This window comes from Vidua macroura, chromosome 11 (genome assembly GCF_024509145.1).
Source record: "Vidua macroura isolate BioBank_ID:100142 chromosome 11, ASM2450914v1, whole genome shotgun sequence".
NCBI classification, from domain to species: Eukaryota; Metazoa; Chordata; class Aves; order Passeriformes; family Viduidae; genus Vidua; species Vidua macroura.
In genome coordinates, this window is record NC_071581.1 from 10,539,247 (window position 1) to 10,566,256 (window position 27,010).

The 27,010-nt window shown below is 39.6% G+C and overlaps 1 protein-coding gene across 1 annotated transcript in view; it reads left to right on the plus strand.

Moving 5' to 3' along the window:
- The first annotated feature begins 20,201 nt into the window (after positions 1 to 20,201).
- Positions 20,202 to 27,010, plus strand: part of ADCY7 (adenylate cyclase 7) — a 32,916-nt gene continuing 26,107 nt past the window's right edge. Inside the window, exons 1-4 of the mRNA XM_053987443.1 lie at positions 20,202 to 20,601; positions 21,835 to 22,035; positions 24,112 to 24,273; positions 25,042 to 25,191. Coding sequence (XP_053843418.1) covers positions 20,431 to 20,601; positions 21,835 to 22,035; positions 24,112 to 24,273; positions 25,042 to 25,191 — 684 coding nt within the window. The 5' untranslated portion in view covers positions 20,202 to 20,430. The remainder of the gene's footprint in view (positions 20,602 to 21,834; positions 22,036 to 24,111; positions 24,274 to 25,041; positions 25,192 to 27,010) is intronic.

Here is a 27,010-nt window from a genome sequence, read left to right on the forward strand (position 1 = left end):
GCAGACCAGTTATTTAACGATCTTGCTAGAGAAAGGAGATTAAATTGCAATTCATGAATAGTATATTGGGAGTATAATGGGGGAAGTTTTGATTTTCAAAATTCTGGACAAATTTAAGCAATAAATGAGAGTTGCTCCTTTCTTATATTAATTCTGTAACCATTTGTCAAGCATGTTTACACAGTGAATTTGGATGTAGTTGCAGCTGAACTGGTTTATAAGAGTAGCATTAAACACTTGTTTTACATGTTGAATTAATTTCTAGCCTACTTTTGTGCAGGCAGCTGTACTTGGAAATAGATTCTCCTGTACTTGTTTTAAACTGCATTGTTCATGGTTAGGCTTTTCCTGGAGCTCTCTGCTGCCAATAAAAATGTATATATGCAAAGATGCATAAACATCTATTGGTATAAATAAAGAAAACTAAAGCATCAGTTCTGAAGGCCACAGAATCCAAAATATTGTGCTTGTTTCTTTTTATCTTTCTGAATGGCAGCTGCATCATATTCTGTGTATCAGTATCCCAAGCATCATTCTTTGGGCTTGTGCATTTACAAACAGCCACTTTCTTAAGAAGCAGTGGCCAAAAAACCACCTGAACAACCAAACTTACTACTTGCTGGTAATTCTGAGGAGTATTGGTTGTAGAAAGTATGGGAACTCTGGGAACTGGAAAGCCATGAATCACATGTTGCAGTTTTTACATGCTATAAAAATGTTCTCATTAGAAACAGAAGGATCTTCAAGAGGCGAAAAAAGTGAGACTGGGAGGAGAAGGAAGGATTTCTTTAACTGTGCACTGCCCTCACACAATTGGGATGGGTTGCAGGCAAAGGAGACCTAATTATATTGTATTATTATTGCATGATGATACTACAGTGGACTTGGGAAGAACTTGGTGTGATCCAGAGTCAGGTTTGGGTTAGTGCCCTTGATGGGAAGGGACTCTGGAGATACCAGAAGGGAGACAGCAGTGTATGTCTTCTGAAACCTGGTGTATTTTAAAAGCACTTCTGAAGGCAGCTGCCTGACACGTTGGGAATCAGGTTATCCAGAAATACTTTTGAATTGCTGTAACCTGAACTGTGCTGTCAGAGCAGTGGCCTGGCAGTGGGCAAGGGGAAGTGTGCCAGTTCTGAGCGGGGAACAACTCCACCGCTCTTTCCAGCCTTGTGGTGGAATTTTAATAAGTTCTCTTTTTGTATGCAGCTTAGTGATGGTATCACCCTGATTTGTGCCTTCTTTGCAAGACACCAGCCAGCTGTATCTGTATCCACCCCATGTGCAAGTGCTTTTTACCACCTCAGGGTTCTGGGTGCTGCCTCTCTGCACCCACTTACTGAGCCTGGACCTTGGGAACAAATGCCCTGGACATTAAAACCAGTTCTAACTCTGTCTTTTTAAAGTAAAGAAACTTTTCTGGAGTCTCATGAGCTAGAAATACTTAACTCTTGAAGACATGAGATAGCTGACAGTCACGAAGACATAGAGCTAGTAGTAAGGGGAATTTTTAAAGACGTTTTCCAGGTGATGCTAGTGATTGGCTGTCAGCGCAGAACAAACTATACAGCATGCTGTTTGCCAAATCTTCCTTCTTTGAAGTGTTCTTTAGGATTTGGTCAATGCTTCCCAGGGTTCCCATATCCCTGTTCCTATGCTGACACCCCCAGCACGGGCTTTTCTTTGCTCTGTGAGAAGGATCCAAGCAGCCTTTGATTCCTGTTCCCTGTGCTGCTGTGTGACCCTCTGGCCAGTCACAGACCCTCGGGTGGTCTGTTGCATGGTTACCATACAATTTGAGTTCAGACCTGAAAAACTGGTTTTAAAATGCACTAACCACCTGTTCTGCTAGGGAACAGCAGGGCCAGGTGATTGTGGATGATCTTTGTTGGAGTGTTATTCAGCAGAGGAGGCTGAGTGCTGTTCCTTCCTCATGGCAGTGCCAACCAGCCAGCCCTTCCCGTGCCCCCTTGTCACATGAAGGGCTGTTAGTTTGAAGAGCTTTAGTAATGTCCAGGCAAACTTCAGATATGTGTCAGCTCCTGTGACAGCCAGGAGGAACTTGTGATTACAGAGCAGAGCTGCTTATGATAGCAGAGCTTCCTCACCTCCCAGCAGTGCACACAGGCTGCACAAATATCTTCTAGCATAAATGTCTATTCTTACACCAGGGAAGCAACATGGTAATTGTGGCCACACTCGTTTTTGGACAATAACCTGAGAGGGTGGCTGCACAAAATGTTGTCAGGGGGCAAGTTAAAATGCCTAAGTTATTACCTGTGTATACTGTTATCCAACAAAAAATAAATATGAGACAAGTTATTCTGCTTTTCTTTACAGAAGACTGTGAGTTTGTACATTGGCAGTTACTATGGGAAATTTTACATGCTATTAATCCTCATGTTTTAATTGATCTGCTGATAATTTGTTTGTGTAACTAGGTAGGCAGTTTTCTTTGCCATGGTAGCCTTTAAAAAAGTCTTTGATAATTTGGATAGATCATTTGTAGCACACAAACCATATTGTGTCCCTTTTTATTGGAAGTAAAACTTGAATCAGAATGATCTCAAGATGTAGTTTTTTCTAGTTCTGACATGCTTGGGATGATTGCTTGTGTTCCTATTCATTAACCATTAATTGTTTATTCCTTTCTATGTTGCTATATAGCTAACAACATGGAACATGGGCAACAGTGAATTTTTAATAACATGATGGTAACCTGAGGGGACCCTGCACCTTCCTTGTAGTATTGCCAAACTAGCTTTTGGTTGTGAATTGTTTACAAAAAGAAAGCCTTTCAGAACTGTATGCTCATTTCTCACTGCTTTTAGGAATTTTTATCACCTTTTGGCCTAAGGTGAGTTCTTCTCTACAGTCAAATGCGAAAAACTTTGTTTAAAGCACAATTTTGTGATTCAGGATCCACTAAAAAGTCTGCTAACATTAATATTCTGACAAAACACTAATGCTGTGTCAGTGGGCTTAAACATTCTTATAACGTCCTTCCTGTCTTAATGGTGAAGTCAGCAAACTTTTAAACACTTTCTTAGGAACTTTAGTTTTTTACATCTATTTCCCAGTAATTTCAAGCATACTAATTGAAGAAATATGTGGTGAAGATTACATGCTCTGTTTCTGGACTGTGCCACAGGGTTTTGTATTGATGCAGTTACCTTGGGTTTGTACTGTAGCTTGCTTGTGCAAGAGACTAATTTCAGGCCAGAACTAGACATACTGCCTGCTCAGAGTCAGAGTACTGACACAAAAATCTGCCTTTATTGATGAACTTCCTGGCTGTTCTTTTGTTTGACTTCTGCCAGAATGAGAATCTGCCTTTTCTTCTTTGGGATTTCTTGACGCGCAGTCTGAGTTCCTTGATGTGTCATTCACTGAATCATCCCTGTTCCGCAGACTGACCTCCTCTTGATCCTTTCTGGAGGGTCATAAAACCAGGGCAAACTGGGAGAATCACTCAAGAGCTCAGAGGAAGAGCCAAGTGCTGCTCCCTGGCTGCAAGGGGGGAGCCCCACTCGGGTCTGGTCTGGCTCTGGGGAGGTCACTCACGCTCGGCCCTGTCAGTGTCCCCTGGGAAACACAGTTTGTGCTAACGTCCAATTTCATCTCAGCCAAAGGAGGAAATGTTAAAGGAAATTGATAAAATCTAACACCACTTAGAAAAATTGATGTGTTACTTACTATATTTGCTGCCATGAATATATTTTTCTGCAAAATCTTAAGTTTTGTTTATTGTGGCTGATTTGAGTCCTTGCTTTATGTTCACAGCACAGATTTGTTTCCAGTCACAATGTTGATAAAGTGGACATCTAGTATTCATTGTACATGTAAAATCTCTCTTATGTGTAGTTTGTTTGATGTGCAGCTTTGATTTCACTTTATTTTACTTCTTTTGTTTCTCATCCTGTCTAGGAAATCAGGATTTCATAAGTCGGTGGTGTGGGTGGAAAGTTCAGGGAATGTTGTTTTCCATGTTCATCATATTTAGACACTAGCTAGTGTCTAAATATAAAATTTTTGTCTTAATGCTTTCTTAATTTGTGCTTGATGTCTGCAACTGACAGTGTGCAATATGTTTCCCAATGGGACATCTTGTCCTTGTACCCCACTGGTTTTCTTTGAACGTCACTTGAACTTCTGCGCATTTCTTGCAGATCTGCTGTTTCCCACACACTGTTTTTTGAACTCCACCTAAAGCTGGGAGCTTGTGTGAAAGACATTGAAAGCCTTTTTCTATGCTTGTCACTGAACACCTTCAATGTCTTTTTGTAAAAGAGACTTTATGTAAAAATGCTGTGGAGCAATTGGTGTTTTGAGACTTAAGTTTTGACTGTTTCCTTATAATTAATTCCAACTTACTTTATCATCTGGGGTTTCTTTGTGCTTATATGTGCTTATATATGCCTATAGGTATATTTAGCAAATAGACAGCAATGAAATTATTGGTATAGTTCAATGTATACGTGCCTGAATAGAGTAATTGCTAACAGTCATTTTAAGGAGTGGATTTAAACAAAAATACCTACCAGACATTTCACTTACATTTTATTCCTTCCTTTCCTTGTTCTAGGTCTGTATACTTAGGCTCAGCATGGTGATAAAGTAGTAGAAGTTGGGTGTAAACCATTGTTTTATGATTTAAATGAATGTTACAGCATTTTTATGTCTGTGTGTAATACATAGAGTACCTAGAAATGTAGATTTGCCTGTTTTATGCACAGGTAAGGTCACTGAAGGGTTGCATATGGCTTATGATTTTCCTTGGATGTTAGTTCCTGGATGAAGTGGGCTGACTCAGTGATAAATATGAATATGGGGTATGTCATATCATGCATTATATTGTATTTCAGTGGTTTCTGCTTCATTTGTTGAAATTAATTTAAAACCAACAAAAATGAATGAACTGTTAGAGTATGGGGTTTGCATTTGTAAATATTTGTGGATTGTGCTACATCAGAAACACTAAAAATGTAAATGTTAGTCTTTTTCTTTCTCACTGTGAACTCATATGTCTTTTGAGGCTGGTAATCAAATGCAAAAAATACTTGGTTTAGAGATTAGCCTTTGGAAGGTGTGCAAGTTAAAAAACATTAGAAGCTGCAAACTGGTCACAAATATTTTTTCCGTTTGTGTGCTTAACTCCCTTCTGTCTAAAAGAGTGAGCTAAACTTCTCAAATAGTTCTTTTCATCTGCAAAGTCCCTGAATTCTTCCTCCCCTATTTCCTGCTCTTGAAGACAGATCCTTTTGATGTATATCTTGCCATGTAAAAATTGTAAGTTGGAAGGGAAGAGCATCTTTTATTTTCTCTGTGTGAAATGACTGGATTTTTAGGTAGCAAACTTGAAGTGTGTTTATTGGGGGAAGCATAAACCTGGCAGTCAAAATATGTGAGTGGTGCTCACAGGGTGATTCTAGCAAGTCTGATTTATTTCTGGCTTTTTCATTCTGTGAAATGTTGATAGAAATAAGAGTACATGAGGTCTTATTTACTCATCCTGGAAGCTCCCAGACAAAAGTGGAAAATGTTCTGGACATTAACAGTAATTCAGCTGCTGGAAGTTGCCCAAAGTACTGGCAGTGTGTTCTTGCTCTTACTGAAAAATAAAGTAGCAGCTCTTCTTTCTTTCATAAGTGTATTTGTGTTTGGATCCGGCTCAGCAGCCTGTTGTGAAAGTCATCACTTCTAATAGCACCGTGCCCCAGGGACCCCAGCAGGGCATTGACGGGCTCAGGACTGACTCAGAGCTGAAATTATTGACGCTGCTCATCTAGAAAAATGATGCAATTACAACTCTCCTCCCCGCTCTGGGAAAGCATCTTGGATCTCCTCATTCAGTTTTCAGAGGTGGGGTGAGCCAATCTGACTCGAGTGAGTCTTCCCTGCTTGCACATATTTATCCATCCCTGTTTTTACAGTGTTGAATATTTCCTGCAGGTCACAGACTGCGCATAACTGAGCTGTTAATGGCTTTTGTCATGTGTTAAAATAGAGAATTTCAGACCACCCTGACTACTTGCCTGGTGCTAAAGGCATTGAGAGTTCTGTTTTCCCCTGAGGAGCTGATCTCTTCTGTTCCTGGCTCTTGCCTAGCATCTGTCTGGGCTGTTCCTCATCTTGGGGCACATGTGGGAGCACAGTTCCTCCCTCTGATGGCTGCAACAGCATTTTTAGGTTAAGGAGCACATCCCTGCTGTCACCTCGTTTTTCTGCCTCTGCTCTGCAGCCAACTGCTCTCAGCTGTGCTGGTTGAGCTGCCCTCGAAGCTGCTGCACACCACCACTGATCCTGTCTGCCTCTTGGGCAGAAAGGAACAAAACCTAGGAGAGACAAATGGTTATTTTTGTGTTGATCTGTAGTCCTAGAAACAGTGACATGCACATACTGAAAGAATGAATGATGTGGCAACAAGATAGGAATAAGTGGTGGGGAGGAGGAGACACTTGTTGAGCAAATATTACTGTAGACACCCCTTTTGTGGAGCCAGAGCCAGGATCTGTGGTTTGTTTCTTTAAAATGAACAGCAAAGCTTCCTGTTTCTGTTCATTAAACTGACCTAAACTTTGCGTGTAGGGAGATGGTGATTTATGAGCAAGCTGCTGAAGGTGTTTGCAGCTGAGCACATCGCAGACACCTCCCGTTGCACACGTGGCGTCAGGTTTGCTGCTCGGGCAGGTACGGAGCTGTACCTCGGCAGTGAGGCAGCGGTGGCAGCTTCGGCTGTACCTCAGAAACAGTGCTGGTGTTTCAGCCACGTGAAAGGAATGAAAGGAACCTCGTGATTCCATCCCCTGTTCTGTCACACCATTGCTCAGAGGCGCTGATTCCATTTGCTACTGAAAAACTGGCGTTAAAAGATCCCCCCGAGTTTCTGTAAGTGCATTTACAGCCCTGGTTGCTGTGTTGTTTTTGTAACCACCATGTCTGTCAGGGGGAGCTGAAGCACGGGCATTATGCTATCCTTAACATTATGCATTCTTATCTAATTATATATTTATTTTTGAAAATATAATGCTATTACACAATAACTTAATTATTATTTTATGTGATATTTAAAGCCCAGCATTGTGCTTCCTGCCACAACTGAACAGACATTCTCCTCCAGGAATTACATGTTTCTGGAAGTATGAGAATAAAGTCCAGCAAATATTTAAGTGCCAGCAAAGATGTTTGCTGTAATAAATTGTTATAGTCCAAAATTATCTGCAACTTATAAGCTTGGAACTGATGTATTCTTAAAATGCACTGTGAATATTAATTTATTTTGTTTGCATCTTTTGTGGGTGGATATTGGTATTAGGTCAGTTCATTTAGGAGAGAGACACTTGGAGTCTGTCAGCAGAAAATCCATAGGAGGGAGGAAAGAAATGAATTTGAGTTCTTTCCTTTAAACACATTAGTTGTCCTTATCACACAGGGGCTAAGGGCTTCAGAAGTTTTTGAGAATTTGTATGTTCACAAGATGGAATATGGGATTACAAAAGAGAAAAATAGCTCTGGAATTTATTGTGTTTTAACTACAGGATGTGGTTATTGAAATAATGTTCTTGTGCTTTTGGCAATAGTTGACTCTCAGGCCTGCTCTTAAATTGTGCTGAACAACTTCAGTGAGAGTTAGAAGTAATCAGAATTTTGAACAGCTGACACTAATTAAATGGGTGATTTGTGCTTCTACAGGAACTCTGTGATCTACCAGGGGAATAACTGACCAGTGAACTCTCAGCTTTGGTTGCTCTTCCCAGATCTGCTCCTGAGCTGCTTCATAGCACAGGTTTTGGTTGAGCACTTTCCTTGTGTGTAACTGCTGGCTTTCTCCTTGGGGTTCTGTGCAGAATGTGAGCTCTTTAAATCATGGTTGTCTTGAATGAACTGTCAGCAGGTTGGATCTTCAGGCTATGGCTTATGTCTATTAGTAGTTTGTAATTTGTTGGGGCATAGTATTCATGAAAATTTGTATTTTCCTTCCTCAACGTCTGAAGATAAACTCGGGATGGTTGAATTGTGTAGTGCTATTACATTTTCATTGAAAGATACTGCTTTTTCTTAGTTTTGAATGGCTACTTCCTAGATTGCAATTTCTCAATTCTTGGCACTTTAAAAAAAATCTCATTATGCCATTTGATCTGATGGTGAATAGTTGATGTTGCATTATTATTTTGATATATTTTCTGTCTCCTTTGGTTGATTTAAGTCTCCCTAACACTAATCAAGGACTGTACTTGTTACATACACAACTGTTGTGTACTTCTCTGTGCTGGAATACTCCAAACTTCAAACAAAGGAAATATCTGGAAAATAATAGGGGTGTTACTAAGTAACTAAATTACCTTATTTTAATACTGTGAGGTTTTGGGTTTGTTTTTTTTTTTTTCACTTTTGACCAGTTTTAGCTTGATAAAGTTCAGATAGTTAAAAAAACAAAAAAACCCCAAACGACCAAAACATGGTAAAGCAAATCTGTGCTGCAGGTGCAGCATTGATCCAGCAGCTCAATGCCACACAAATAACAATTTGGTAGGTGTGAAAAGCAACTGCTGCTGTAGCAGCAAGGTGCAGGGCTCATAATGTAACTGGTTAAATGTTCTTCAGTCAAAATGAAAGCACCCCACAAGCTGTTGCTAGGGAAATAGGTGCCTGTGGTGAGTGTTGAATGCAGAGAGGCTTGTCTGTCTTGCAGATCAAAAATTGGCTCCAAGTACTTTGTGTATCACTTTACAGCCGGAAACTTGCTGCTTATCAGCAGACTGGTCTCTGTGCCTCTGAGGAACTTCAGTTACAAATACAGAGAGAACCTTTTTCTTTTTTAACTCTCTTCCCTTTACATTTTGATGTGAAGTATTTCTCTTGTGCATTATCTTTGTTTATAATGTCTGTGTAGGACAGGAATATCCCCAGGACCTGATCATGAGGACACTTCTAGGGAGCAGCACCTTCATCCCTCTGTAACTAAAAGGAATCTTGCATACAACTGTTTATCAAGGGCTCTGGACAAAATCGTGTTTTTAGGCATAGCTTTAAAAAACAAAAGCCAGTGAAACTTTGTCAGCTTTGTATAGCTATTACATTAATTCTCTAAATTGCATTGTAATTCTCTAAGATGTGTCATAATTTATGAATTACAACTAAGCACCTTCACAAACATGGGGTGATTTTTAAAAACTGTCACAGTTTATTCTTCTAAAAGGCACTGTGATATTTCTGGAATGTTCTAACTATTCAGCATCCTCCCCATGTGCTGCTCTCCAGATGACACTGGTCCATTTCAGAGGAACATGAGGCATTTCTTGTGATTATCAGACACTCACCCTTAATACTGGATACGTGACACAGTGAAAGTAAAGCAGCAGTTTATTTAGGCATTCCAAATTGCACGTGTAACAGGTTTAACAAAGTCTTATTTTTATCTGCTTTTACGCATGCACAGACACAGCAGATTCGTATCTGCCTTTTCAGATGAACTCTCTGAGATATCTTGTGGCTTTTCTTCTCATCTTTCTCCAAGCCTTTGTCAGGGTTTTGACCTTTTACATAAGAATCTTTTCCATCTTTCACCCAACTTTTATGAATGCTGATGCATGTAGGTCTTGGCTAGGTACAACTTACTCCTGGCCAAAATCTAATGGAATGGCCACAGCTGTCCCAGGACTTAGGTATGAGCTGGACATTTAACCCACTGTGACAGAGTGGAGTGCCTTTTTTGAGTGGTGGTTCAAATGGTTTGTATATTTTAGCAAAAAATTAACAGAAAATGGCAGTAGATTTACTTCAATTCTTGTTGTGATAAAATACTTTGCATCCACTCTGATTTTGTGCCAGATTATTTGGCAGTTTCCTTTGCCTTCTGCTTTCCAGAGTGGGTCCCTGAGGACAGAGCTTTGGGGTGAGCAGTGAAGTAGATGCTGATACTGTCTCTTCCCAGCACAGCTATTTAACTTGAATCAGGCTCCTCAGTGCCATCTTAATTCTGATTTCCTGCTCTGGGCCTCTCTTTGGGTCATTGTTTCAACATTTCTGTGTAACCATTTACTCCTGTTCTTGGTTCGTGCCCCTGGTGAGTGTGCACTGGATTCCAACAAGGAACAGTGAGGAGCCAGGGCTCCTGCCAGTGCCTGGTACTGTGCTGAGGTGTTGAACTTTCTTGGCATCCTCTCACATCTGAAGAGCTGTTCCCAGAATGTGTATGAAGAGGGTAAAGCAGGAAGAGAGTGAGACAAAGCCAGGAGCTGTAATGTGTGATATGAATTCCCCCACAAGATACGTGGTGCACTGGGTTCAAGGATGATACCTAACCATGTCTTATCATCTGCCTAACTGGAGACACAATTTTCTGTTCACAGCATCCTAGGAGTATGCACTTCTACCCTTTGGTACTCCAAGACAAACAAACTTAGAGTCAGAATCTCTTCATTTCCACACTAGCAGAAGACAAGTCTTTATCCAGAGTTACAAGGTCCAGGGAAGAAATATTTTGTTTGTGTGCTTTTGGTTTTTTTTTTTCCAGCTGTTTTTTTCCTGCCATATTGTCATATTTGCTGATCTGAAATATTTTGTTTTGAATTATATAGTTTTTAATTTAAGTTACCCTTCATGGAGTGTTTTTTTTCATTGCTGATATTTGGTCTTATGTGTAACAAAACTTACTGAAAAAGACTTTCATTATCTATGGTGCTGTGGAAGTTAGTAAAACATTCTTATCCTATTTTTAGCAGAGTTCCCTTTGCTGTCATGCAGGCCTTGCTTGAAAAACGTTGGGATCAGTTAGCATAAAGACAATGCCTCTCATCAGTCTTGAGCCTTCTTCTCAGACATTTCCAGCTATGATTGTTTCAATCCGATTATATTCATGCTGCAGCGTGTCACAATACAGTTAAATACTATTTCTTCTACTGATTGTCTGAGTAAAGGTTCATAGAATGTATGATGGAGATTGAGTAGATTTTTCTTCCTTGAACTATGAGGGGAAGAAATAAAGCATTGTTAATGCCTACAGTGGTTGTGAAGTAAAGATTCCGTCTTGGTGCAGGTTCCCGTGTCAAAATCAAAAGATTTAGTGTCAAGGATTTAACCTGAGTGGGTTGCACTCACTCTCCTGTAGGAATTTCAAAATGATGGAACAGACCATGGTGGAGTGGAGAAATACGGATTTTGTCAATGAATCCTGTGACCTGTAATGGTAAGCAAACAACAAGCATGTGTTTCTTATCAGTGGTCCCAGTAAATAAAAGCCTGGAGTAATCTGCTGTGCACAGCTCAGCACTGCCGTCCAGGTGAAAATGCTTTCTCAGTGCTGCTGTGGTGGGTGAGCACCCAGCCCTGGGGGCTGGCTGGGCACCGAGCAGTGCAACCTTCACTGGTGTTAGTGATGCCTCAGTTTGGAAGGTTCTTCTGTAAACCTCGTGTAGCTGTGAGGCAGTAACTGCAAGCTGTTTTGAGAAGTGACTTTTGCCACATCCTGAAGATTTGCTTTGTCTGTGGTATTATTTCAGAATTAACTAGTTCTGCTTAATACTTATTTAATTTAATACTTATTACCTGGCTTTAGTATCAGCAAATCCAAAGGATAAAGCTGCTTCAGGAGAACTTAATTTAAAAGTGTCTGTTTTTTTAGCTGTGCCAGGTGAGATAGCCCCATTTCCCCATGTGAGTCAGTGCTTTGCATGGTGCAAGCTTCCAGTGGCCTGTTGGCATTGGGAATGGTTTGGCAGGGCTGGCTGTCAAACAAAGCTTTGGAAATGGTAAGATGGAAGATAGATGAAACAAGAAGAGTGATACTGATTAGATCTGTGTTCAGACACTTTAGTATCTTAGTAGACAATCAAAACTTAGTATGGAAACAAAAATTCCACGAGGCATGTTGGTTGTCACTGGAAAGCTCTCACTGCTTCTGCATGGTTCCCTCCTTGTGATCCCAAGCAGCTTACCTAGGCCCTTGTGGATGTGTGGCTCCTGTGGCCCTTTGTCCGGATAATGAAAAATATGTATACAACTCCTAACAATTTTTTACTGTGTTGCAATAAAGTGAGACTGAAAAGAGAAGATTTCTGAGGTTTTCAGTCCTTTATCATTGTTTTATTTCAGAATGACTCCACAAAGTACCTTTCCGAAACCTGGTATTGCATTTTGGAAAACTTCTAAAAAAGAATTGTGGGTGTTTGACAGCTTTGTGTCCTGAGGTAGGGTATGACTCTAGAAACAATGCTTCCATCAGAAATGTCTGTGTCTTTGATGGTATTTTCACTATTTAACCTCCAAGGGAGGGAACTTCCTTATTACAAGTGTTACTTTTAGTTTTTTTGGCTGTGAAGTACGGATGTGATGGTGTAACAAATGTTGCATGGTTAGTTTGGGGAACATTAAAATTCCCCTGTAATGAATAGTATAGAGAAATAAGATTTTTAAAGCAGGTATTTGATAGGATTTAGTCTTGAAGTACTAGTCATTAAATAAAGGGGGATTGGATTTAATGTCTCCTTACCTTCCCCCTTCTTCCTTAAACAGTATGAAGACTTTGCTTTAGTAAAGGGTATTTCATACATTAACAAAAATATTTGTGCTGCAGTACCACCCTGCAGTGCACTGCTCCAGGTACTGAGGCACAGTCACTTTCTTTGTGTGTCCCTCTCTTGGCCTTGGGCTGAGTTTTGCTTCCAAAGTAAGATTGCCTAGGGAAGAGGTGAGTAAGCAGAAATTCAGCTAGAAACAACCATGCTTCACTTCAGTGGGGTGGGAATATTGTAGGTAGGAGAGAGAGGAGCCTCCTTCTCTGTTTTACTGGTTTTAGATGGACCCAACTGAAATGGGAAGTGATTTCTTATCTTACTCAGGGCAGGTGTTATCTTTTTCCTGCCTTGTCCCTGCCATATTGTGATTGCACCTGCTCTGTGCAAATATACTATTTACCCTAGACGTTGGCAAGAGTCATTTCTATATTGAATTGTACATTCCCCTTAAATAACTTTGAGGGACAGGAAAAAAATGAGAGCAATGTGTGATGCCCATTACACTCTTGTTTGCAGTGATTTTTAATTTTTTTTTGTAATTTTTTACTTTTTGCATATCTGTTATATCTAGTGATAGAAGTTCCCAGTTACACCCTGGTAGTCTGACTCTGCCACATCTCTGCTTCTTGACTGCTTTATTGAAATAGATTATCTGAGCCATAGTCAAAATATTACAATACAGATGAGAGAATTCATTCTAGGTGTAATTATTTATCTTGAGCTTAGAAATCTTGTCAGCCTGAGCTTTTTGTTTGCTATTTATTGCAATTCTGTGATTTAAATGAGATAATGCCGGAAAAAAAAAAAAAAAAAAGACTGTTCAAACACACCTTTCCTGAATTTTTGTTTTATTGCTGATTTCAGCAAAGGCTCAGTATTACCTAGCGTGATGCCTTTTTTTTTTTTTTTTTTTTTTTTTTAACAGATCCTGTAAAAATGTCAGGAGTTACTTTCTGTGAAAATCAGGGATAATCTTGTAGAAATTACTGGGGCTTAGACACACAGAGATTCTGTCCCTGTCTTAGCTGAAAATGCTTTTCTGCATGGTGTTGAAGTTTAATGTTCTGTGTTTCAGGGTTTTTTTCTGCAGTTTATATAGCTCAGTATTACAGGTTTCAGTACTTTCAGTAATAGCACAAGCACTCTGCTTTTGATATAACTAAACTGAAATTACTCAGTGAAAAGCTATTCTGGCTTCTGAGGACACTGTGTTCAAAGACATGAATTTTAAATAGGTCTGAAAACTGAAAGTGTAAGGGGAATATTGACTTTTGCAGTGGTAAGTTCAATTTTAGATCAGCTGAAGTCAAAAACTCTATCTGTAAGATGTGACAGAGGGTCGGGAAGTCAAGAAATAATCACACACCTTGGTTTTGAAAGATGCAAAGCACAGCTCAATTCCCTTCTGGTGTGATGTATCTTTTTACACCCTGGAGTTTGCTGCTTATGAAAACCAGTATTATAAAAGGACTGCTTCCTCCCCCACCCTGCTGAGCCAGACCCAGCACTTAATTATAAGGCTTAATAGATTTGTTGGTTGAACCATTATGTGTTTTCACAATAAAAAGTACCTTAAAACAGTAGTAAACTCTCCTGTGTAGTTCAGTTGCAGCAGTCTGGTTATATGGGCTCTTTTTTCTTTTTTACTGACTTTGTGAGCTTGTCTTAAATTACCAATTGGTTTTCTGAACCATACTCTGTCACCATTTTCTGTCCTACCTGGATCAGTAGCACAGAGATTTCTTTCTGTGACTGTAATCTTTTTCTTCAAAGCACATTCTGTAATAATAGTGGCATTTAAAAATGAGCAAGAAGCACCCTCACCCTGCCCCCAGCTTTAGCAGTGGTATTCTTCATATTCTTTTCCTTGGGCTGTGGACATGTGAGAAGTGATGAGTCAGTTAAGGAGCTCACTGCTGTGCTTGCTTTCCTACTTGTGGTTTACTTTTCCTTTCCAAACCCTGGGCCAGCTGTGGAGCTCATCTGTACCTCTGCTACCTGCTGCACTCCCCCACCCTGACAGGGAAGTGACCTGCCAAAATTGGCTTTCTGTGCTGTATTTGGTGAGTGGGCTCTGCAGAGAGCCCAGCAGGAGCTTGGTGCAGGTGCCTGGTACAGGATGGGGGCTCTGAGTGGGTGAGACCTCCTCCTTGGCTGGCCAGAGCTGGCTGTTGGTGCTTATGAAACCACAGCCTCTGTTATTTCACATCTTCCACTTGTACAAGACACTGAAAAACTGCTTCCAAATTAAACAGCTCGTTACTTATTCCTACTTTAAATAGCATTGGAGAACAAACATTATGAGAAGAAGCAATCTACTGAAATAAGAATGTGGATTAAAAAGTTCAGTTTCAATGCTTTCTTTGCAGCACATTTAGCACTATCATTGCTGTGGCTTTCAACGTTCAAGGGCAAACCCTAAGTGATGTAGTGTCACTGATTGCTCTGATATGTCATGGTATTTTTTTATATGACAGACTACTTTTTGCATTGATTTGGTGTTTTAATGTAAATATAGTTCTGAGTGCTGATGTGTTGAAGTGGATATGCTCACTTTTTGTGAGAAAACAGAAGGTGAATACAAGTAAGATTTTTTTTCTGTATTGCAGAAGAAGTCCTTCAACAATTAAATGTAACTAAGGACGGTGAAATTTCACATGAAAAACTTGAAAATATGTATAAAAAAGGTTTGCCTTTGTAAAGCAACTTACTGCTAGCAGACAGATCATTAAAAACACACCTGTTCTCCACTCAGTACTTTTGTATGTGTAGAAGAAGCTAAGGTGGCTGCAGGCTAGCATTGGAAAGCAAAGTCTAAAAGGAAGAAGTGTTGTCTTTAACATGAATGGTATTTCCTGTGATGTATGTTTGGATTGATAAAGTTCACTTCCTACACTGAACTAGTGTGGAGTCCACTAGATTGGAGACTATTTTTGCTTGAGATTCATGATTCATCCACTAATCTCCTTCAATTATTCTGTTGCATGTTTATAGAGTCCTGATTCCCTTTTAGTATCTGCTAATGGGTAATTGCAGTCAGCAATCATTCTTGTCATGGAAATTGCTAAGGTAATTTCAGAAACACTGTTGTTATTTGTGTGAAACAAAAGATTGAATGGAAATCAAAACTTTGCTGTCTGGTGCTGTAATAGTTAAAGATAAAAAAAAAAAGGTTCTGCTTGCTTTTATACAGAAGTTATTGAGAGGAATAAGGCAATTTATATTGATTCATTTGGTTCCTGCTATTAGGGTTTGTTTTAAAATTTCAGACACTGCTTTTTGGTAACCAGGCAGCTCTGGGTGATCAAGTCTTGAGTTCTTGGTAAATTAACAACTAAGAGAAAAAATACTTTATAAATTATCTAGGTGGTTACTGTGGCTGTGTTTGCTTGTGAATATATCAGGAGCTTTGAAATTAAAAACAGTACTGCAACATACTTGGATTCTGTTTGGAAAGGTTTTAACTTGGTCAGGAAATGCTGTGAATAATTGTCCCAAGAGAGGAGGAATAGGATGTGGTCACTGGCTGTCTGTCCATCCTGGTGTGTGAGTGAGAGGGTGGGCAGGAGGGTGCAGAGTGAAAGAAGCCATCCCAAGAGCTGTTTTGTTGTTATCAGTGTGACTTCTGTATCTGGTAGCACATCATTCTTTCTGTTGTTCCACCATGCAATGCTGAGGGGAGACTGCTCTTTGTGCCAGAGCTCCAGAGAGCTCCCTGGGATGTGACTTTGTGCTCTGCTCTCTCCATGTCTTGGATGCTCTCCCCTTTTTCCCTCCCCCACCTGCCCTCACACTGCTCCATGCAGACAATTTCTGGGGAGGAAGGGGCTGAAATTACCCCATGCATCAACACTGGCTGTGTGTTTCTTTAAAACACTTGTGCTCTAGAGGCTCTGTGCAGGCCATAGCTATTCTGCAGCTGTTGAGTGTGTCTTCAGCCAGGTCTTCAGAAAATGTGGTGGATTGACACAAAGCCTGGTGGACAGTTTTAACTAGCTTAGGAGAACAAAAGAGCTTCAGTCCAAGCCTGGTAGGCTAATGAAATAATAACTGCTTTTGTATTTTTTTGTGACAAAATTTTATTGATCTGTCAGTAGGAGACTGGAGAGTTTAGCAATGCTTGGAAATTCCCATCTCTGGGGAGGAAAGCATAGAGCAATACTCGGATTTGTGGGAGATAGAAATGTTGTCTTTTTTACCTGCTTTTGTCAGGTCTTGCCCAGTACTTACCTAGAAGAGGTTCTGGTGCTGAATCTGAGCACATCCTTGTTCCCACTGAAACACCCTAGATTTGGAAGGTAATAGGTGTTTTGGTTCATGTTCTGGAAGGCATTCTGTTGTCCAGTTTTTTTAATACCTCTCACATGTCCAGTGTTCTTACATATTCACTGGGCAAAAATTCTTCATGTTAATTGGCTTGCAGGTGGCTATGAAGCTCACACAGATTTGACTAAATCATATTGGTGTGTTTGGTGGCTGCTCCCGTAGGCTCTCAGCGCAGTTTCTAACCCACACTGCCAGGGTTGCTTGTTATATCCTGACCTGGGTGACAATTCCTTCTCTTTTTTATCCAAACACAATGAAGGCTTCTAAAGAAATGAGGCTTTTTCTTGATAAGCTGCTGATCAGAGCAGCTGATGGCTTCATGGCAGCAGCCCAGATCCAGTCCCCATTTGGCTCAGTGTGTTTGCCACTGGTGCTTCTGGGAGTGTCCTTTGGTTTTTGTGGCCTGTTACTGTTTCAGGGTTACACCTCTCTTGGTGTGTCATAACAACAAATCTTCAAGGAACAACGACCAAAAATAGTAAAAGTGATGCTGTGGTGCACAGTGCTCACATGATCCTTAAACATATAAACAGGAGCATGTTGAGTTGATTCTTGTTCCAGTGTGTGATACCACCCATGACAGAATCTTTTTCTCCCTCTCAAATCTACCTTCTACAATTCCAGAAGTTTGTTGGAAAAAATTCAAAGGAGGAAAGACAAAAAAAGTGGGGACTTCTAAAAAGGGAGGTGGTAGTGGCAGTGGGACATGGATGTAAATTGAAACTAATTTGGAGTTGAATTATTCACCTCAAAGCAGCATTTATGTGGTGCATTTTGCATTCTTGGTAAATCAATAAAGTACTGTTGGGGAGTTTCTTTGCCTAGTAGAGTTCTGAGAAGAAAATTGTATGACCCAGGGGTCATTCATAATTACTTGCAGCGCATATCTGTGAAGATCAGCCAGGAAGAAACAAATCAATGAGATATCAATCTCTTTTTAATTAAAATGGGTTAGGCTATTGAAAAGACATGTCTCTTCAATCTAATGGCCTGTAAAACTCCTCAATAATATTCAGAGATAGTTCCAAGATGACACTGCACCCGTTTTTCATTTTTTGAGCAGCAGATAACTGAACCACAGCCACACAGTATAATCCTGTAGAATATACATAGTTCTTGGTACTGTTTTTTCATTGACATAGTCAGGAGAAGTGACAGAAAGCAAGCTGTGAAGTAATTTTTACTGGATTTTAATATTAAGTAGCCCAAGACAGGATAATTTGTTCCACATAATTGTGAATGTATTGCTTCTTGGTAATTAATAGTTATTTTTTGAAAATGGATTCTGCTAATTGGAAAAATAAAGTTCCCTCTCAAAATACATCTATATCATAAAAATTACCATCAAAATAATATTTCTGCAAGTATATTAAAGAAGATCTTAATTGGTTTTGTTCTGAAATACACTTTTTAGAAGTAACTGGGTCAGCAAACCTCTCATCTCTCTCACGCAGTCGTTCACATCAAGCAGAGTGAGCTCCTGCACCCCCAGCCCCATGGTAAAGGAATTCCTCAGGCTGTTTCAAGAGCTGTCTGCCTCTCTGGTGCATCAGAGGCCAAACCTTCCCACTGTCTGGAGTGTGTTGTCTTTGTTACTGAAAGACAAATTCAGATTGAAATACTTGTACCTTTGCACATCTTCTGAGTTTCTTCTTCAGGAAAAAAGTGACTTATACCCAAGTGAAGTAATCATGCAGTTACCTTTGACTTGGAAAATGCAGTAAAACGTTATGCAAATGTTTCAATTTCTTCTTCATCTCTCCTTTAAATGTCAGTGGTTTCTGAGATTCACACTTCTTTCCAAGGGCATTATTATGCACATGCAAATGGTATGAGTACCAAAAGAATTTTTTAGTGAAAAACGGGAGGACTTCAATTATGATGAAAAGCTCAGTAATAACCAGTAAAAGTGAGACATTAGGTATACCATTAACTATAAATGGGAAAGATTCCATTTTATTTGCTTATTATACATATATACATACTAATATATTAATATATATGTCAATTTATTCTGGATATTACTGAATAAGAGTGATACAATATGGAGGGGTTTTTTTTTTGTGATTAATCCAAGTTTGTGGGGTACTCTGGAAAGAAGTTCTAGTTTCTCATTTTGCAAACGTAGAACTTTTTTTTGGTCCAGTCTCACTGTTGATATATCTGGTCATTAATAATTGGATAGGATGTCAGTGTTTGGCTCTATTTACCAGAGGCAGAATTGCTCACTATGGTTTCTGAAACTTTTTCCTGCTTTTAGTGTGAAAGCAGTCTGAATGTGTGTGTGTGCAGTTAAGCATTTGGTTTTTGAAACTTACTGGCTGGGATTTGGCTTTTTTGGGGGGGAAAAAAAAAAAAGTGGGTTTTAGTGGGTTCATTCTCCCTGGAGCAGTGGCCTTGGGCACCATGGTGACGGCAGTCAAGTGGCAAAGAAGCTGTGGTCCTGTTATCAAGTTTTAATAAGACTTACAAAATCCTGTTTTTCATGCTTCCCTCCATCAAATCCCCATGCTTCTTTTTTATGGCTCTTGGCATTGAATGAACTATATTAATGAACCTATATGAAAAATACTGGTCGTTAGAAATAAACAATACAGTTTATTCCTAAATGTTCATTGTTAGCAGAGCACATGTATTGCCTTGGAAATGTATTACTTAAAGTGGAATGAAATACAGGACTAGATGTTAAGTGTCTTTAAAAATAAGTTTAATGAATTTTGACTTGGACAGCTGTATTATTTTCTCATTTTTCTATGCCTTAATTAAAGTGTGAAATTAATAAAAGAGGATTTCTTAATTTTTAAGAAGCATGTTTTGAGAAAGAATGCCAAGTGTATTGTGATTAAAAATTATACACACACACACACAGATGCACAAAACTTCCAAAGAGTTGTGAGCATTCAGTTATACAACATGCTCACAGGAACTGTGTCATTTGCTCAAAAGGAAAAAAACCCATGTAGTACACTTGTATATGAAAATGTTGGAGTTGCCAGAGCCAGGTGAGCAGAGCAGTCTCTGGTGAGCTCTGGTGGGCAGCGCTGCCCACGCTTAAGGCTCCTGGGCTCCCACCCACCAGCAGCACGCAGCTTTTGCTCACTGGTCACAGCATGCAGGTAGAAAGTTCAAGGAAAGTTTAAGGAATCAACTGTTTTTATTCCCTCCCTCCTGGGGAACATTGTGTATGATTAACTATGAATTTACTAATCCTGTCTCTGCAGGATTCATCACAGGAAGTGAGATTGAAGCTTATGGAAAGGAGTTTGAAACTTGCAAAGTAATAATTAAAAAAACCTCATGCCAAAAACACCTGTCTGCACCAATGGAAGTTGATCTGGAGCTTCATGCTTAGTGCTGATGATGAATTGTCTGCGGTTTTGGGGAGGCTAATTCTTGCTTTTGATTGCATTGGAAATCTGAAGTTGATGCTCATGAGAAGTAAAATCAGAGAACGTGGGTTACTCGGTGTGCCTGAAGATCACAGAGGCAGCAGCCAAACGACAAAACTTCTCTTTGAAGCAGTGGCTTCAGCTGTGTCATTGTGTGCTCTGGGAACTGAGAGAAATAGCAGCAGCCAGCCTGGGAGAAGATGCCAGCTAAAGGGAAATACTTCTTCAACGAGAGCGATGACGGCAGGATATCAGACCCGCTCTACGAGAAGTACCGCTACACCAGCCAGCAGCATCCCCTCCTGCTGCTGCTGCTCTTCATTGCCATCCTCTTCTGGACTACTCTTATTATAATCTTCTTTGTTACTGCTGTGAGTAAACTTCTTTTGTGTGTGTTCAGTGTTTGCAGAGAGGATAAGGAGTTGCTCTGACAGCAGACTAAACGTTTTTGGCTATATAATGTTTTGAGCCACACAGCATCAAAGTTGCAGTGCTGAAAGATATCAAGTAACTGTGCATGTATTACTGTGTATGTTTTTGAAAGGATGGGAAGAGAGGAGAGCTTGTCAGGCACCTGCACAATTGCTATAAGGATTGTTTTTCCTTTCTATACATTAGGAACAAATCCTAATCTGTATTGAATGCTAGCTATGATGGCAAGTACAAAAGGGGCCAATGAAGGAACAAGAACAGAAGTTAAAATGTCATGCATTTCTCATATGACTTGTTGGTTTTTCATCAGGTTATTCCTGAAGTGGTTTTTTTTTCTTCAGCTATTTGTAGATGTTCATTTCCTTTTTTAATTTTTTTTTTTGTTTTAATAAAAACACAGCAGGAACCTCCCAGTACAATGGCTGATCAGTGGAATCAATATTTAGTTAGCAAAGAGCAATGGTCCTGTAGGCATAGAAAAAGATGCAGCTTAAAGATTTTTTTATTATGTAGTGTGATTTGATTTTCTGTAAACAAATTTGGTGTTGTACAAGCCCAGCTGACAGCTGGAAAGAAGAGGAGTTAATTTAAAGATAATGTAAAAAGGCAGTAAACTAGCTGTTATAATCCTTCATTGCCTTTTAACTCTATTTTCCAAACCCTGTGCTTCATGATAAAGGGTCTTCAAGTCTCCCTTCAGCAGCAAAGCAAATCTTACCAATTGCACTTGTATCCCTTTTACCTTTTATTTCTTAGGAAGGGAAAAAAAGGACCAACACTATTTTTAACTATTTATCCTCTGTGAAACTTAGACCACTGTTACACTCCTCTTTAGCAAAGTTTAAACTCTAAATACGTTTCTTTGGGTACACCTGCATTATAGCTACATTGTAATTAGAACTTAGTGGTTTGGGGATTGCATTCTAAGCTAGTTTGGAAAATAATAGCAGTGAAACTGGGGAAGAATGAGTATCTATAATAGTATTTATTATATTAGCTCTGTATGTGTGACTATCAGAAAGTGTTCATGCTGCCACAGCTAGTCTACTTAAAAACCCAGGTTAACTTATTTTGAAGGTATCCAAGCTGTTTCCAGGGCAGTATAGATGCATTTTTCATTTTTCTGAAGGGGACATTTGGACCAGCTGTAAGTGTTTGTTGTGCTTTTGCAGGAAGCTCATTCCCACCTTGCCTTCATCATCGCCGTGTGCGCTGCCCTGGCCGTGTTTGCAGCCATGTACTTGCTGCTGTGCATGGAGTCCCTGTTCCGCAGGTGGCTGGCGCTGTTTGGGGTGATGGTTTGGGTCTGCTTCCTCACGGTGGGATATGTTTCCCTTTTTGAAAAAGGAAGTGATTATCAGCTGTGGGAACAGGTGTGTATGTTGTGTTCATTCAGGTACTTGCATAGGACTGGTGTTCACTTGTGGATGTGTTTGTGTGCTTCAGTCTTTCAGAATGTTATAACTGTGTAATAACTCTTCTGAGATTTAGGTTAACTTTTAAAAACTGGCTTTGCTGATTTGTTGCAGTAAAATTTAGTTGGTATTCTGTATTATAGTAAAAATACGTTTCGGTGAAAAAATTGAATAATTGCATAAACTTATGTGGGAATTGCATCTTTAAGTTGTAATTTTTATTTAGGAATTTTACTAAATCTTATTTACTATGAATTAATATATATTTTTTTTTTGTTTGTTAATAATACTTTTTTTTTAACAATTTTTTGTTAATAATACTTGATTTGTTAGTTAATTTGGGGCAAAGAGGTGTTCAAAAAATGTACAAAGGACTCCAGAGCTGGGTGTGCCCTAGGGAGCAGGTTTTTAAGTCAGTGGGAGAGGTGAAGTGAACAATAAGGATTAATGACACATCCTGGCATTGCTGGGTGTGGCTAAACTTCATTGCTTGCTATCTCTGATCAGAAGATGGATGATTTCATGAAGCCAAAAATATCATAATTTGTAGGAAACTCCTCCTAAGAGCTCATAATGCAAGCAGAAGAGTTTTAATTAAATAAAAATGACTTTTTATCTTGTTTTATGAACTCTGCCCCTTCCCTTCTTTATTTAAATAAAAATAGAAATTACCAGTTAAACAACCAAAATCTGATTTGCATTATGGCCTTAATCCAGCACTGTACATTTGCAGTTGCTCTTCAGTATTTTTTAACTTAAGGAAATGCCTATTATCTTAGGAACACCCCCCACCCCCAAATGTATTGCTCTTAACTATAAATGTAAATATGTAACAAAGCAAGATTTGGTTTTGCTGCTTTCAGTGCTACAAGCCAATGTGGTGTCGTCATGTGGTAGTAATTCATTCATATTGATTTTAAGTCTAAAATATGAGGATGCCCTACTCTGAAAGTGGATAATTTTATTTCAGATTTTCACCTCAAGTTAAGAATTTATCACTAATTAAAGCTAGTGTTTATTTATTTTGTTTAAATGGAGGTATGGCCCTTGTTTTTCCATCCTTTGCTTGTGCTTATAAAACACAGCATTCAGAACATTGTGTGATGGGGGTTGCAAATATGGCAGAAAAATGGTTTTACTGCAGCTAAAGTAGTAAGATACAGAAGGAAAAATATTTTTATTGGATGAAAATTTTATTTGCATGTTCATCTGATTATTGCTGTCCCAGTCAAACTAACTAGTCTGGAAAAATATTTAAGGGCAGACGGGACCTTGAGACTTCCTCGAAGGAAGCTCTTGTCTGGAATGGCACAATTTAGTTGCTGTGATGAGATGGAGCTGAGCCAGGAATGCTGCAATATATTCCTCTGATCAGGGTAGTTACTTTCCATATTTATATTTATATATTTATAAGCTGACAGTTGTAACAAGTCTATAAATATGAATTTAAGTTTTACACACTGATCTGGACCAGTTCAGTTCTGCATTTTATAAAATGTGTGTGGCTAAATACGTGGTTAGTGGTAATAAAGGTTATTCTCTTGTGGGAGGACCAGGAAGTATTGGTTGGATTTTTGGTTTTTATCAAGCACAAAGCAAACATACACATGTGACTGGGTGATGTTAAAATTAGAAAAATATCTTCCAACAGGTGAGAAATTTGATTCTATTCAGTATTGCTACCCTTGCAACACACTGTTCCTGATGTGTGAGTACAAAGTGCATCCAAAGTGCATCTCCAGCTGTAAAGGATAAGTTCAGGATAAAGGGCAAGGACAAGTGAAAAAATTATAGGTGATATGTCATGTTAACCTATCTTGTCTATGAGCCTATAGCTGTTAATCCCTCAAAACTCTTAGAACTACCACTGTCCTTATGGTTTTAACTATGTTTTGAGACATCAATATTTAATTGTTCAGCCTGAAATTGAGCAAGAATCCTACTGCTTTGCTCCTGTTTCTGTAGTGGTTTTTGGGATTTACCTAATAAGAGGTATGTGTGATTATTTTTTTTTTTTTCTTTTTCTTTCCAAAGGTGCCATTCTTCCTGTTTATAATCTTCACAGTTTATACCATGTTACCCTTTGGGATGAGAGGTGCTGTCATAATTAGTGTTGTTTCTGCTCTCTCCCATATTGTTGTTTTAACTGTGGTAAGTGCGACATCTCAAGGAAATAAGGAACCCATTCCATTTCAGGTAAGGAAATAACTTGGTTGCATAATGAAATACTCTAGTCAAGGTACCCTTTGCTTTTGGCATAACTATGCTATTTAGAAAAGTTCCATTGATGCTTCAAGTTTGTGGATTTGGATCTTGGGCCCAAAAACCTTTGGGCTTTTTGTAAAATTGCAAATTTTTAAATCTACAGTGCAACTTTGTTTTTCTGACCTAAGTGGATAAAGCAAGGTTGTTATATTAATTTTTAAACTAAGTTGTTAAAAATATGCCTAGCTTAGTCACAGTCATTCTTCCCAACCTGTGCTCTTTCAGGTGGGTCTACCTGCCTTCATTAGGCACTGCCCACAGGGTGGATCAAAAGGGCCAGTGCTGCCCTGGGGTGTCAGAGGGCCTGGGAGTGCAGCCTGCTGCGTTCAGGGCTCCCAACACTCATTAACAGGGTGTGTTCACAGGAGCACCCCAGCTCATTCCGTGCAGGTGTGCCAGGTTCCACACAGCATGCTGAAGCAGGAGTTTGTGCACTGGTTTTCCACAAACCAAACACTGGTGCCTGCAAATAAATGTTAAATGATATCATAGCATTTTCTGTTTCATTATGTGACTGTGAAAGTTAAATTACATCTGCCAGGTCCATCCTGGGTAATAGCAACAGTGCTTTGTTATGGGATGGGGTAAGAGGAAATGAGACACGGTCTGGGATTGATTGTGTTTTATGGGACTAATATGTGTGTTAGTGAAGTATCAATGACTGCCCTGCAGTAGGTAAATATTTTTCTTCTTGTGCAGCTCCTTGCCAATGCTGTAATTTTCCTTTGTGGCAACTTCATGGGTGCATTTCACAAACGCCAAATGCAGGTTGCTTCATGGGATTTGTACAGATACACCTTAAAGTGCATTCAGGTCCGAATGAAACTGAAGATTGAAAAGAGGCAACAAGTGAGTGAGCTAGTTCATGTTATGAATTGCTTGTTTTCACTTCCAACGTCTTCATAACTTCATAAGGTTGGTGACTAATCCATGTTGAAAGGCTTGGTCCAATCTTTGAGATACCCACCTAGTGTCAAAAATAAAAGTTGTGGCATTTGTAACAAAAGAAGGAAGTTAAAGGGAGGAAGCTGTTTTCTGGGGCTTGTCTACATGAAAATCACAGTATTTGTAACAGGAATGTAATTGCCAGTCATTTTTAGTTCCTTTTTTCCTAGAATAAACTGTTCCTGGGACTGGCTTAAGATAACTTGAAGACATACCCTTAATGCTCTGAAATTACTTGTAAGGTAATTTTAGCAGTCAGTTTTATGGTTTGCTTGGTCACATTTTTTTGCATTGAATTCTAAAGTATTATTTGTTCTTATATTTTATTGTCTCACAAACTGTTTTTCCTTTGCTAAAAGGAGAATATTGGATGTGAAGGGAGAAAAGGAAATCATATAATAGATTAAAATATTTGTTTCCATACACTCCAGTGGTATTCAAAGAATAACAAGCATCAATTTCTTACTGAGGAAGGTTTATAGAGATACCAAAGCTGAAACTGAGGCAACTTTCCTGGCCGAAATAGGGTTAAGAAGTGCTCTAAAAGGCTGATGTCTATCGTGTTCTCTGCCCACCAGTTATTAGATAAAAAAAGGGGGCTGAAAAGTGACTGACCTGATCAACCTGGGAAGAAGAAAATGCCACACTGCTAGTGCGATCTGTTCTCTGATGCTAATCTTGTGAGCTGAGATGACAAATCTACATGAAAGCCCTGGCAGAATTTCCCCACGCAGCTGCCGGGGAAGCCTCTGATCACCTTAGGCAGGCAGTGTGCTCTCATTTCCTGGGCAATGTGCTCACTTCCATAGGTGTTCAGGATTTTGGGTTTGGGATTGTTTTTTGTAATGGTTGCTTGTTTGAAGTGTAAATGTGCTTAAGTCTATGGAGAGCTTTCTTTTCATCCATGTTGCAATTTGTCAGGCAATTCTGAGTATCCTTTCTGCCACCCACTTGTCTGTGAAAAAGATGTGAGGACTGCAGTTCAGGGTTCCTCGCTGCTTCCTTGAAATCTGTGTGATGTGTCAGCCTCCCAGTGGCCCTGTTATATTCCCTGGGATTCGGCTGTCAGTTTAAGTTCTTTCCCAGGGCTGACTCTCCTAGTACCAAAACAGTAGGTGAGGGAAAGGAGGTGTCTCTAGTTCTGGGATCAGTCTCAAGCTAAACTGCTGCCTATACCTTGCATAGACGAGTACTTGATGCTCAAGGACTGTCACTTCCCACTGTGATCCCAGGGTATTTCTTCTCGGGGGCAGGCACTGTTTATATAACCCTGGCAGCTCACTGCTCCCTGCACATGGCTGCATTGGGTAGTAAGGGAAAGGGGACAAGGACTTGGTCCCAGGGGACAGCCTTTAGCATTTTACTTGGCTGCACAATGTGTTAATCTTGCTGTTGATATTGTCTGAAAAAGTTCCTGCTTGTAGCTGCTCCACACAACATTTCCATCTCTGCGGTGGGAGAGCCCTTCCTCACTCAAAGTATTCTCTTTTTGTCATCCTCTTCTGCCTAGCAACTTACCAGGGTCTTCTTTGAAGAATGGGCTTTTGAGTGAGAGCCAGTGTAAAACGGTGCCCTGAATAGTCAAACAATGGAAGTGGGTTTGGAGGAGTCTGTTTCTCCTTCAGTTCAAAAGACTTCACTTCAGTGGCATTGCTTCAGTTTAGCTAGAGCAGCATGCAGCTGACACTTTTATATCTGTTGCTGCTTTTCCAGCATTTGAGAA